The following is a 14312-nucleotide window of genomic DNA, read 5'->3' on the forward strand; positions in this document are numbered from 1 at the left end:
TGAAAGCTGAAACGTAGTCACTTGGAGTTGGTAAACTAAGTTTCAAGGAGAAATTACATACTAATTCTGGGGTTTCGACACACTGTCGTATATTTTAGAAGAGTCAGCTAATTTATTTGGACCATTTCCCCAACTGAAAAATGGGTGTCTCTCACTTAAAAATCTTGAAGAGTTGGTGATAAAGTAAAGAAAAGTCCTTGATAAAGTTGAAAGATTTTGCTTTTGGGATAATAAGGAAAAAAGAGGGAAAAGTTTAAAAATGTATTCATTTCTCCTTTGTTTAATCTCTGCAATCCCTATCTCACTTGGCAATGCTGTAGGCTATACCTGGATGCAGCTCTTTGTGGCTTCAGAAGTCTTTAGGTAGCCCAGTTTGGTCAAACAGCATGAAGTTGAGAGTGCAGAGAACTGTAACAGATAGATGGAGATTTTGCACGGAACAGTGTTAAGTACTCTGAATCTTGAGAAGAACCTGCGAATGAATCCTTGGTGCCTCGAGACCGTGGTGAGGCAGGCTAGGCCCTGGGGGTCAGAGAGGCCTGGCTGGATCCTAGCACCTTGGCTTTTAATAGCTGGGGGACCCGGGAGAGTCATCCACCTGCCAGAGCCTCAACTCCCTCATCTGTAATATGAAAATGAAGACCCAGGGGAAAGCTGGCCTGTGGGTGTGAAATCTCTTTCTAAAGTCAGGTGTGCCTGACAATTTCTATCACCATCCAGATGAGAGGAGAACACGAGCCAATCTTTTTTTTTTTTTTTTTTGCGGTACGTGGGCTTCTCACTGTTGTGACTTCTCCTGTGGCAGAGCACAGGCTCCGGACGCGCAGGCTCAGCAGCCATGGCTCACGGGCCTAGCCACTCCGTGGCATGTGGGATCCTCCCGGACCGGGACACGAACCCATGTCCCCTGCATCGGTAGGCGGACTCTCAACCACTGCACCACCAGGGAAGCCCGAACACGAGCCAATCTTGGTGGCTGTTCTGAAGCACACGTCAGGACCCAGAACAGCATCTGTCCAAAGGGCAAGTCCTATCTGACCAAATGGCCACGTTCTGCTGAGACCACAGACAACTCTGCCAGTCCCCAGCGTTAAGTCCCTGCCAATGAGCATGGACGCCTGTAGACACTGCTGTGTCCCTCTCGTGCAAGCCTGCGAGACAAAAACTAAATAACGGAAAGAAGCAGTGACTAGTTTAACTCTTTAACAAAAATCAAAGAAAAATGAAAATGATTTGGAAATGGCAACAGTTTAATTGAACCCTTTTACTGTCATCTACCCTGTCTGAAAAAGGAAATCAGTAATTTTCTGACTGTTCTTATAACCTGACAGTGAAACTGGTTCACACAATGAAAACGTACATAATCCAGTGTCAAAAACTGGTGATTTACAGAAATCACCCCCATTTATTTTTTCCAGCAAAGAGGAGAAAAACACACGTTTCCACAACTCAGTGTTTGAATCACTGGCAAAAACTGTCTGCCTCATTCAACGTTCCCGGCCACGAGCTCCTGGAGCACTCTGATGGCCACGAATCTCCCGTGGTTCAAACGAAACGGAGAGCCCACGCATGAGGATTATGTGAGTTGAAGACAAGATGCCTTCTCACAATGTGCCTAAAAAGAAGGTCTTTGAAGAATATCCAGATCTTTAAAGGAATGAAAACACTCCTGTTTTGATGTTGGTTTTGTTCCTTTTAATGATTGATTTTTGGTTTTTGGAATAAACTTTCTTCACTGGGACGAAGGAGTTGTATGACTTGTAAGTGGAAACCAAGAGGCCGCTGGCTAATGCGTATGCCTCCCCTCCCACAGAGCTTTTCTGTCGCCCCAAAACCCTCTTCCATGATTTTTGTTATGGTTCGGAAAGGTAAGGAAAATGACTTCAAGTATTCAATTCCTATCAAAAATTGGTATCAAAAGTAATAAAGGACCTAATTTCTTTATATTTCCATGTTTTAAAAAATAACTTAAGAAGCAAGAGGTCCGGCCCTTTACTTGTATAAATACCACAGCGTAACTAGAGTTTCTTAAGACAACGTGGGGAGGAGTCCGTGTTGAGCACCTCGATCATTGATCTTAACGTTGGGAACGTCTCGGACACGAACGGAAGAGTCTTGTAAGAAGGTGAGATACTGAAAAAGAAAAACACAGAGCAAGGGTGTGAAAATCAACATAGCTGTACAAAAAAGGCAAAGCTTACGGTCTATTAATTCCTATTACGATATTCACTTTCCAGTACTCCCTAGGCACGACAGCAGACAATGTTACAAAGCAGGGGGCGCTGTGAACAGAGCAGGTCCTGCTGCAGCGATGGTCTGGGGTACGGGCAGGCTCCCACCATGAGCTGCTGGGAAATTCAGCCAGTCTTCGGAAAGAAAAATCAACCCCTGATTTGCACAGCGAGTGTTACGCACACACGTCCCATTGGGGCACATGCTGGACATGGAACCGGGAGACACAGGTTTCAGGTCCAGCCTTGACCCTTCTCAGCTTTAGGGGTTCCTTTCAGCCCCGCTTCCCATATCTGCAGCAAGAGGGAGAGGGTTCCTAACTCCCAGAGCTAGCAGGAGCATGGGATGGGTGTGAAATGGCAGCTGCACAACATAGGGTAGTGTTGCTATCTTTTCCTTAAAGAGTTGTTGAAAGATCAACACTGTAAAATGATGTAGGAAACAGAGGCGAGGGCTTTGACCTTATGGTCATGTTACTAAGACGTGTAAACTAGTAAACGTGAAACAAGAATATACTGCAACGAGGTGTAGCTGTTAGGAGTTTCCATTACAGAGCTCATGGAATCCTTGCAAACTGGACAAAAGTGTCCTACAGACACAAATTTCTGTTTTAAACAGAGCACAAATTATCCAGCAACTTTTAGAGAGGTTGCTGTGTTCAGTAGGTAATGAAAGGCAGAACTGGAAGTGGTTGTGATATAAAAAACATAGAGAAGGAGCAGGAATAAATAAGGTTAAACGGTGAGATTTGCTTATTCTTAACTAACTCTGAAAGCATCTGTGAGTTTAATTTCATCGCAAATTTACACGTTCCCTGTGGTGCTTCTGAAAACAAGGGCCAGGAAAGATCAGAGTCTGCTAGGCTCTCTTACCGTAATCGTCAGGGGTAATTTCTGGCTAGCATTTCCTGACTCACGTGTATTCCGCACCTAAATAACAATAAAGTACCACCTTCCCAAAACCTAGAGCGCAGGAAAAATGCAGCTGAAAGGCAAGGCACTACCACCGAGACTCAGTCTGAATTGGGTGCAGCTCAGTGTTCAAAGTCACTCCCGAATACTGACCCTGAGAGTCTGGGACAAAGGGCGGATTAGGCAAGAGATATGGATAGCTGACTCTATAAATAAGACATTTGTAACCCTTTCTTCACAAACTGGTTTCCTTACTTTATTCATTATTCACGTTTATCCATATACTCACCTGCTAATGGGTCTTAACGCAACAGCAAAAACATTTTAACCTTGAAAAGTGGATTAAATTCACTGTATAATCATAACTCATAAAAATGAGTACAATTCCAGTTTCACAACGCTCCAAAAGTAACGGGGAGCCCCTTCTTTCCCTTTTCAGTTGTAACATCCTATTGTTTGACCCCTATCAAGCAGTTACCTTTTCAAGTTCATCCAGCTTTTAGCTATTTTGCTAAAGGCCTCTGAACCAGGGGCGGTCATAGCTTCAAAGTCAACCAACTGAAAAAGAAAGAAATTTAACAATGTGATCAAACATGGAGGGGAAGCTCCCTTTGGGATCCGTTGCATTCGTGTGTCTCAACACAGAACTCCACAGATTGGGATTTAAATGTTTCCCTTCCAGCTCCAGCTCCGACATACCTTCCCTTTGGGAATTTTTCCTGCTACTTCTTTTCCACTCGCCATCAGGGCTCCCACAATCACTGAGTAAGCGATCACGCTGTTTAGGTAAAGAACAATTACCAGTCAGTCCCAGGCCACGTAGAGTTACCACGTTAGAGCTCACCACGGATTTTCCATCCTAAGAGATGACATTTTATTTCTCTTAAGAATTCTCTGGACATTAAACATAAGAATATTTTCATTTGCCTTAAAAATATTTACTAATTTACCAATAAAACTATTTACTGATTTACTAATTTAAGGGTAAACGTGTAAGAATAATATTTTTCTGAGAACAAAAAGTTTCTTTTAATTAGGAGTTTTCTCCTCACTTGGCTTTTCTCTTCTTGTGAAAGAGTGAATTAGAAAATGTGCCTGCTTATATTTTTAACAGCTTCATGAGGCTTGGCTTTAAAACGCAATATATACGATATACTTTGTCAATGCAAACATATTAATATTATTGTTTAAACATTAAACACTTTGGCCCCGAAGAAGAAACAAGCAGAACGCGTTTGCAGAACGCACTAACAGACTGGCCCGAAGCCTGCTGCGTTACGAGGACTTCCCGGCATGTCCGGACTCACTCTGGATCCTGATGTCTTTGTGGCACCAGCTCTGTGCCCTGTGCCAGGCAGCCCAGGACGAAGACAACTAAGACAGACATCTTGCCCCAGCGAGCGGACACCAGAGAGAGTGAGCCCGTCCCGGGGTCGCCTGCCAGGGAAGCCCTCACTGAGGCCGTGGCCACGTGCGCTGCATCTTCGAGGGCCACGGGTGGGGCCCCCGAGGCAGAGGAGGGGGAAGCGGGCCGGCAGGGGCGGGGGACAGGAAGGTGTGGGCACGGGCAGGGGCCGCGGGGAGGCAGAGAGCAGGGCGGCACAGCCGCCGTGAGGACACGCGCGTGCACAGAGCCTGCGAGGGCGGCAGGCGGAAGGCGGCACGTGGAGGCTGCCTGCTCGTCACCCATCGTGGGCACATCTAATGACGACTGTCCTGAAGGCACAAGATTTATGTTCCCATTGTGTTTCAATGTCGTCGTTACCGTTATGTAAGTTCCGCGTAAGGGCACGCACCCGTCTACACCGCAGAGTGATTGCCACAAGCCTGGTTTCCCTACATCACACAGGGGACCCCCTTCGCCCATGTCGCCCACCCGGCCCCAACGCTTTTGTCATATTATAACAAAATTTACTACCACATTGTGGAGAGTTTTACTTTCTAAAGTAGTACTTAAAGATCAAGACATTTAAGTGTATTACTTTAGCCAAAACATCTTAAAGTCAAACATGTGCTAACAATGGCATATGCCATTCGCATGATTTACTGTACACGGTACCAGATAAAAGGGAAGAAAAAGAAAGCTCTACAGACACATCCTTGTTTGAATGACACCTGAAAGATGCCTGATGAATTCAGTAAGTAGCAAGAATCCATTCATAATAACAGAAATACTTTGCAATGGTTGGTGACCCAAAAGTATTAAACGTTAGGGCTAAAGGTCAATGAATGGCCAAAACTTGGGGCCAAGGGGAGAAGAGGGCAGGGTACAGTCTGGGCAAATATCAGGAATTAAAGCACAGGGAGCACACGTGTGCACACAGTGAGACTTCGAGCTCCAGCCTATAAACGCCAAGTACCTTCTTTTAGAACTACCTTCCAAGACCCTTGGTGATGCAGTAGATCAAGGACATCATGTTTGGGTGGACTTTGAAAAAAACCAAGGGGGTCTTCCCGCCATTGCTGGGGTACCTGTACCCAGGGCCACACAGGAGATGTAAGCAAAAGGAGTGCGTTCTTCACTCCAAAAACTGTCAGATTAGAGGATAGCACTCACCTGGATCCGCGAGAGAGCGGCATTAAATTATAAAAGTAATAAACTAAGGATAAGATTAAGTTGCCAACAGCATCAGTCTCCTAGGAAAAAAAGACATGTGCTTATGAATTTAAATAACAGATTATAAACTCATTTCTTATTAGGTGACAAGACACATCAGAAGCATTTACATTAGGAAGAGGATTATTTCATTCTTCTCCTACAAGAACCTACTTTTCACATCCTTGAATATTTTATACTCTTTCCAATGATTTTTTTTCTCACGAGAGGGTATACATTCAGTTCGGTTTACAGCAGTATGTCCCCAGCTGCCTTTAAAACTGCAACCTTTTCTGATAAACCTAGACATCTGTTTCAGTCTATAATGTTACTTGAAATGTCAACATATACATTGAGATTAAAATAAAACAAAGCACTTATTAATACTGAATACACTTTCTCAGACTACAGGCCTCTCTACTCCAGGGTTCTGATTAGTGCCCTACCCCCGCCCACTGAGATTTAGGTGATCAGTATACTTAATTTATGTGTATAAACTGATTAAGATCCTGAGAAACAAAGTAACTTCCCAAGGGCCACGGGCATCCATTCCAGCATGCGGATGGAGTGGCCGCTACACTGTCCGCACAAGTGACAGCTACGGCGACGGAGGTGACATTGCAGCTCCTGCTACCAAGGAGCCCCCGCTTGAGTCAGGGAAGCAACGGAGGGAAGAGGTCACAGTCCAGGAGAGTGTCACTAAATGCAGCACAGGTCATGTCCATCATGGACCAACCTGTTCTCTTAAATCTTGACAAAGCCCAAATTTCTGATACTGTGACCAGTCACTACATACATGTATCATTCCCCCTCCCCAGTTTCTGTAGTTACTAACTATGGGAATTGTCTCTACAAGAATATTAAAAGAAATATTTACCACTCAATTAAAGCTGATTTCAAGCATAAACTGTGTAATCCCAAGGAAAGGGTAAAGGCTTTAAGAAGTTTACAAAAGAATCAGAAGAAGCATGGATAAAATGAAGATAAACAAAAACCTACCCCAAATTCTGATGAGAGAATCAGTACTTTTCCTTTTGCTGTTAGATCTTTATAAAGTGCATCTATTTCGGCGTGATATAATTGTGTTCTTTCTTCTGTGGTCTGAGTTTCCACGGAAAATAGTATATTGCCTACCCTAAAAATACAAGAAGGTGTGTCGAAGGCACGTATCATACGGTTCAAAGAGCTAAGCACAGAAGGGTGGGGAGGGCAGTGTGGTGACAGGGTCACAGGACGCAAGGAAGACTGTCTCTGCCTCTCTGAGCAGACAGATGGGGTGTGTCTCACAGCAGGCAGCTTTTCCACAAAATACGGTTTTGCTCAGTCTAACTGTAGGCCCTGTTCACGTGAGCTTAAGCTAACACAGGAGGAGGAAACTACACAGAGTACAATGTATTTCAATGCCCAGGAAACATTTTATCAGACAGCCACCCTATTACAATAGAAGAGCAGGGGCCGGGGCTGTGCCCTGAAAGCGAGTTCAGGGCCTCCACTGTTTCCTTTTCTTTAAGCTTCTGCTGCATGTGTAGCTCCATGTGAGGCTCTGTGGAGCATATAAATTCTATGCAACAGGTATTTACTGGATAACGCCGGTACCCAAACGCTGAAAATACTCCTCAGACCCTCTAAAGGACAACACAGCAGAGCTGCCGCCTTGATGGAGGGACGGAGGGGGAAACGAGGCCACAGATTATGATGAGACCATGCGTAGAGCCGTAACAGTTCATCAGAGGTCCCAAGGAGAGAGAGTTGATCTACTCTGGAAGACATGGAAGAAAACAGGAAATGCTTGCGGAGGAAGGGGCCTGAACCTGGGTCTTGAAGAGGAGGATTGCAATGCCAGAGGCCCAGAGCCAGGAGGTGGGAGGTGACCTCGGGGAACAAGCAGTCCAGCTGAATTAGCAGGCCAGGCGCTGGCAGGAAAGTGCTTCAGGGAAGGCAGGAAGCGTTGTTTGAGGCCATGACTACAAAAGGCCTGAATGTGCGGCAGGGGGGCCGATTTTGGTGTCAACGGGCAATGGCAGGGTATGGACTGGGGAGGGAGTTCTGGAGCCACAGGGGCACCCCGTGGACCTGGCCTTAGGACCCGAGGAAGCACTGGTCAACCACAAGAGACCGGAGATGGAGGCAGGGTCATGAGTCTAGGTAGGGGTCAGAGGCCCCGAGCAAGACTGACAACAAATGGGGGTGAGACAGACAGCTGAGCAAAGATGCTGTGTTTCAGGGAAGGCCTTAGGGACTCTTACTCGGCAGTTCCATTTCTGCCTGGGAATTTAATCATGGGTGGATAAAGAGGTAGGAGAAACAATTTCACCTCGACAGAAAACCCTGGAATTCCTTCTTGGGGGAGAATGACCTTTATTGGGAAAGTACTTTGATAAGTGGCTTGGATTAGAGATGGAGACCTCAACGACATGGCAGAGTCATAGAATCTGGAAGTTGCTAAACGGGTGTTTCCTCGTGAAGGCCCGTGTAAGTTCGGACAAGGAAGCCAGAGCCCAGGAGGGGCTGAGAGGACATGGCTCCCACGACTGAGCTGCCGGAAGTCCCTGATGCAGAAGTGGTGGAGCCCCCTAGGGAAGCAACTGAGGAGTGCGTATTTCGGGGACGGCAGTGAATGGAGAGGGTCAAGGTCATTCCATCCAGAACTCAAGGGGTATGGAGGCTCCAAGGTGAAGTTTGGATTTCAGATGTAAATAAAATGATCATTAATAAAAACGGTCACTGCGGCGCTACTACTGATAAGGTGAAAAAATGGGAAACACCCTGAATGATCAGTGACAAAAAAATTAGTAGGAGAAACTCTACAATATCCCTAAAATGGAATACTATGCAATTTTTAAAAATGCTTCTAAGAATAGTATATGGGGAAATGTTCGTAGTAAGGGTAGAAAAGAAACAGGTTATAATACAATATGTACAGTATAATCTCAGTTTTTAAAGGAAATAATGATTTAAAATTTTTAATCTTTGCTTATCTGTATTCTAAAGTTTCATAAGACTGCACTTACACTCTCATACTACATTAAAACCTATATTTAAAAATCCAATAATAGCCTTCAACCTGCCAATCTCTCATCTTTTTTCCATTTAATTGGTAAAAGTCTTCCCCATGACAAACTTCAAGAACCCAGAAGAATGCTTTCCACAAACCACATCAGACATTATACTTAATATCTAGAAAGTTGTTAGATTTAGCAGTCAGAAAATCTATCTGCTGGTGTAATAATCTAAATGTCATGTTAAAAAAAAAAAAAAAAAAAAAGCTGGTTCTCGTTACACACTGGACCTTGATAATCTCCGTTTCAGGAGACAGCCAAAGCCCAGGAGGTCCGATCTCCCGCGGCAGCGCCAAGCGTCTGCATGCCTTCTGACACCAGCCCCCGTCTACACACCCGCACGTGGGAAGCACACGTACTTGTCTCCTGTAATAGTGATCGTGAAGCCATCATATTCCTTCCCTTGGTCTTTGAGGCTGGGAACTTTTGTGTTCACAGTGAACCCATCCTTCGTTTTAGTATTAAACTGCTTTCGGGGAAAAAGAAAATTCACGTTACTGCTGAGATTCACTGTAAACTCCCAACTGCCACTCTGCAGCTCCGACTCCGACTTTCATGTTTTTAAGAAGGGTCATGGTGTGCCAGACACCGTGTATTCTCTGTCCTGGCCCCATGCCCCGACCCAGACTCTCAGCCCAAGTCACGCTCCCCGTGGCCCCTGCCAGAGGGCAGCAGAGAGCCTCAGAGCAAAAGGCGCACAGCCTCCCTGCAATGGCAAGGCCCCTGCTCACTGCTAAGAGCTCCCTTTGGGTCTTTTCTCTCATTCACCTTAAGTGGCAGCCACTTTGATACTTTGCAGAATAGTTGTACTCAACATCCTGTAATTCAAAAGAGCACCTTGTGTTTATGCTAGTGCTTCTTCAAAGTAGACTCTCATCTGTCTGAAAATACTCAGAATTTTGTCAACTGAGAATTTTATACACATGCATGCACACACCCCAACTCTGCAGACCACAGAGTGACAAAGCAGAGTATTCTAAAGGAATTACACAGAGATCAGAGTGGCCCTTAAGGGTGATGAGTATGAACATGGCTTTCTGTTGAAAACACTTTTGACAAAGTGAAATGCCAATAAATTGCTCCAGAAAAATCCTCCCCAATTCGGTTATTTAGTGTAGCCAACATTTTTGTAGGATTGACAGACTTGAATAAGAGAATCAATGGTAAAATTAAAAGAGGTCGTGCTTCGCATAAGATATTGGAGGGAAAGTTTGTCCAAAAACAGCGACAGCCAGCAGGCGTTCACCAAGGTCCAGAGAAGGAAACAGATGAATGGACGTCAGCAGGGGAGCCGGCAGCAGGGGCCGAGACGGGAGGTGTCCTGTACGAGGACAAGGACTTGTAGAGGCAGAAGGCGCTAACACTTAGTATGTGCCCATGCTCGTTCCTGCTCACAGCATGCCCGTAAGACGAGACACGATCTCCATCTTACAGGTGAGGAAACCAAGTCGGTGAGATGAAGCGAGGTGAGGTCTGGTCCGAGCTGGCACGAGGGAGTGGCAGAGTGGAAACAGGGACCCAGGCCCTCTCGACGTCCAGTCCCCTAATTTACTAACCAGCTGCCCCGAGGGGAGCTGAGGTACATCTGAACTTGGCTTTTCAGAAAGCAAAAGTCAATGTGCTGAAAAAGTACACATACTTTTCAGCAAAAGTACCTATATCTCAGTGGAGGCTGTCATGGCATCATATTCACCAAGCACTTTAAACACAAAGGCGTATTTTTATATACTTCTACGTGTGCCTTTAGAAAGGCCAGTGTACCCACAGCCTGGCTGGAGGTGCAGTGAGCAAAACCACAGTGGGATGGCCACTCCAAGATGTGGCCAGACAGGCAGTGACTTTGCAGTGGGAGCCAGGCACTGGGCGGGCGATGCCCGGCCCCTTAGCTGCTCTCCAAGCAACTGCAGCCTTTTGTCCATTGCGCTTTTCTTTTTAGACAAAGATACACATATATTAAAATATCCCTAAGCTGATTTTGTATTCTGCCTAATATAATAAATGTAAATGCCTAAAATACCCACAGACTGCTAAAGACTAAAACCTGAGTCAGGCTCTAGTTTTCTTTCCGTCTGGTGCATCCAGCGGCCCTCCGTGCGGCCCTTCTGCCCCCTCGGGGGCGTTTGGGGAATTTATGGGAGAATGTGGTGGCTGCGGGGATGAGGTGCAGGGGATGGTCACAGAGGCGCGACTCCCACTGGACTTTCATGTAGATGAAGAACCTGTTTGTAATGTAATGATTATCTAGGCCTGGAACCAGACTCCGTTTTACACTCACACGCTAAATATTTGTTACAGTTTTAATACACACGGACTTTCCTAGAATGCAAAACAGCATATAAATTGAGGAAAGAGGATACTATACATTGCGTGGAACTTTATTAAGTGTGGTTTACCATTACAGAAAACCGTTATTGCTGACATCGTAGCTCATGATACTTGTGTCACCAAATGACACATGGATACAGGGCTGCATCTGTCGCTGTCACATTCACCAAGATTTTACACATATGTGCAAGCAACTGGCTACTTCTTTGTGGCTTCTCATGAAGACATGCCTGAATGTTGACATACTGAAATACATGGTTTTCTACTATAAACAACTTACCTTTTAGAACTCCCTTACGGCACTATGGTGACTTTTTTTTTTTTTTTTTTTTTTTGCGTTACGCGGGCCTCTCACTGCTGTGGCCTCTCCTGTTGCGGAGCACAGGCTCCGGATGTGCAGGCTCAGCAGATGTGCAGGCTCATGGGCCCAGCCGCTCCGCGGCACGTGGGATCTTCCCGGACCGGGGCATGAACCCGTGTCCCCTGCATTGGCAGGCGGACTCTCAACCACTGTGCCACCAGGGAAGCCCTATGGTGACTTTTGAAAGAATTTTTTGAGTAGGTGGGATACATTCTTTATGAATTTCATTCTAGTGCAGTAAAGGGGCCATCTGAACATGTTTACGGAGTTAAGATGGGTCTGAGAAGACTGAGAACCACTGCCTCAGTTCATGAGACCCTCACAACAAGCAGGTCGGTCGGAATGACGGCGCTCCAGCACCCGAGAGCCTGGGATGAGACCAGGAGAGCCTGTCAAACCCGGCGAGAAGACTGGACCCTGGGTACGGAGTCAGCTCATGGCTTTGTCCATGACGGGATTCTTCCTGGTTATTCTTTAGAAATGGATAAGCTGTGGTCAGTTATAGAAATTTCTTAATGTTTATTTGATGTAAATCAGTCTCATCTACTATAGCTACAAGGAGAACATTGGTTCAAGTTTTATGTTATAGTTCAAACCATTAACTGAAAAAAACCAAATCAACCTGCTGCTGGCACATTTTTGGGTAGTTATGTTCCTAGGTGGAGAAAAGGTGCATAAAATTATAACTTCTTAATGGATTATACTTTTAAACAATATAATTTCTGTCCCCTGACGTGCCCTTTATCTTGAATTCCAATGTTTCTGATACTGATACTGCCACACCTGCTTTTCTTCAGTAGCATTTGCCTGCCTACCTTTCCACCTTCAAGTTTTTGAATGTCATCTTGTTGTAGGTGTTTCCTGTGAATAGAACACAGCCGGGCTTTAAAATACCGATCTGCGATGCTCGTTCTTTCAGTGAGGGATCGATTATTAACGTCACGTTGAGACACAGCATCCATTACAGACATTTCCTCCTTACCTTTTTTCCCCTCTCTTTCTGTAAGATTTTAGTTGAACTGACTTTGTTTTCTTTATTCCATTTTCCTACCTTCTAGGGTCTGTTTTGTTTTATTTTCGTTATTATGCACAATGTGTTTTTATCAGTGTTTTCAAGTAGCACACTTTCTAAAACTTAAAATACTTATTAACAAACATGCATTTAATAATTATGAGTTCTTTTTTAAAAAAGTACTGGGCTGCGCTGGTGGCGCAGTGGTTAAGAATCCGCCTGCCAATGCAGAGAACACAGGTTCTAGTCCTGGTCCGGGAAGATCCCCCCATGCCACGGAGCAACGGAGCCCGTGCGCCACAACTATTGAGGCTGCGCACTAGAGCCTGCAAGCCACAACTACTGAGCCCGTGTGCCATAACTACTGAAGTCCATAAGCCTAGAGCCCATGCTCTGCAATAAGAGAAGCCACCACAATGAGAAGCCCGCGCACCACAACAAAGAGTAGCCCCTGCTCGCTGCAACTAGAGAGAGCCCAAGCCCAGCAACGAAGACCCGACACAGCGAAAAATAAATACAAAAATAAAATAAATAAATTTTTTTAAAAAGTACTAACTGTTTCCCCTAAAAACACCTACTGTGATTTTGATGATAAATTTACCTTCATAATTGGAAGGAGGTCTTCCACTTTGTGGACCTTTTCCAGAGCTTCTCTAACTTCCAACAATCCTTTAGGATTATTAGCTCTTAAAAAGGGAAAGACAGAGAGATGGCAACTAAAATTAATACAGAAATTAATGATTATGCTCTTACCTTTAATTAAAATAAATCATCCTTAATTACTAGTGGCTCAATATTCAAAACGGTGGACCAAAAACAAAGTTTTGAAATAATGGGATGGCTTAACCTAATGAGTATTGGGCTACAGATGAGAATTAAGGAAACAAGACAGCAGTCTGTCTAGAATGTGAACTGGGGAAAACCTGAAAGGATGGACAGCCAATGTCTGTGTGGACATGCATGGGTCTGGGCTTGGTCAGAAAACCTTGATTCTCCTATTCCAAGTATGAAATTAGAAGTAAATGTTTTTTCTTCCTAAAGTTGCTCAAATGGAAGTATCCTACTAAGCTCTTATAACAATTTTATATTTACTTGGTGACAGCTAACATTCAGAATTCCTTTTTCCCCAGCGTTCTGTCCACTGTCCTATCTATACTGTACTGCCTCTCAGTTGAGGGAGAATGAGTATTAAGGAGGAAATCCCTCATTTAATCCCTAATTAAGAAATTCAAAGAAACATCCTGCTTTGAATTCAAAGAAAGGCTAGACGCTTTCAAAGAGGCTAGAAAAGTCACAGCATTGTGTGTAATATAAAAATACTCAGTTAAGGTCCATGGATTTTGTGAAGCTCTTAAAAAGAAGGTTGATAAATGATTATGAAAGGCTTTATGATTCCAAACACTATGTAAAAATATGACATATTTTGTTTAGCCCGTCAATAGGCTTGGTTTTCAAGTTTCATAAATATAACTAATGCAAAATACATAAAATTTATCCATTACTATGAAAAGAAAATTGAAAGATTACCCATGATAAACTAGAATTCTATCTTTAATAAAATGAAGAATTTTCTCAAAATATTCCAGGTATCTCATGTTGATCACCTGACCCCTGTAAGAAAAAACAATTAAGAATGTTTTTTCAAAGAAATATGTTCCACACAATATCTAATTTCAAAGTTAATTCAAAAGGACAATAAGAGAGCTGGGAAATTCGCTTGTTTGCAGCCAAAGAACGGTAGAAACAAACACCTAAGTAAGACTGATGGTCAGCGACTAGGCTTATCCTGGTGGGAAAGGCACCAGACTCAACCCTG

The 14312-nt window shown here is 44.3% G+C and overlaps 1 protein-coding gene across 6 annotated transcripts in view; it reads right to left on the reverse strand.

Moving 5' to 3' along the window:
• Positions 1-1232: 1232 nt before the first annotated feature.
• The window catches only part of TTC13 (tetratricopeptide repeat domain 13), a 67693-nt gene continuing 54613 nt past the window's right edge, over positions 1233-14312 (reverse strand). For 3 of the 6 annotated variants that reach the window (XM_081246455.1, XM_081246453.1, XM_081246451.1), the window contains 8 exons: positions 14024-14107; positions 13098-13182; positions 9158-9264; positions 6739-6874; positions 5701-5780; positions 3843-3921; positions 3622-3701; positions 1233-2133 (listed from right to left, as the gene is read on the reverse strand). In XM_081246455.1, coding sequence (XP_081102581.1) covers positions 2019-2133; positions 3622-3701; positions 3843-3921; positions 5701-5780; positions 6739-6874; positions 9158-9264; positions 13098-13182; positions 14024-14107 — 766 coding nt within the window. In that variant the 3' untranslated portion in view covers positions 1233-2018. Of the gene's footprint in view, positions 2134-3621; positions 3702-3842; positions 3922-5700; positions 5781-6738; positions 6875-9157; positions 9268-13097; positions 13183-14023; positions 14108-14312 lie in introns of all 6 variants that reach the window. The other 3 variants (XM_081246454.1, XM_081246452.1, XM_081246450.1) reach the window with 1 other exon arrangement.

The sequence above is a fragment of the Mesoplodon bidens genome, assembly GCF_964165515.1.
Source record: "Mesoplodon bidens genome assembly, chromosome: 1".
In the NCBI taxonomy this organism is placed as follows: domain Eukaryota; kingdom Metazoa; phylum Chordata; class Mammalia; order Artiodactyla; family Ziphiidae; genus Mesoplodon; species Mesoplodon bidens.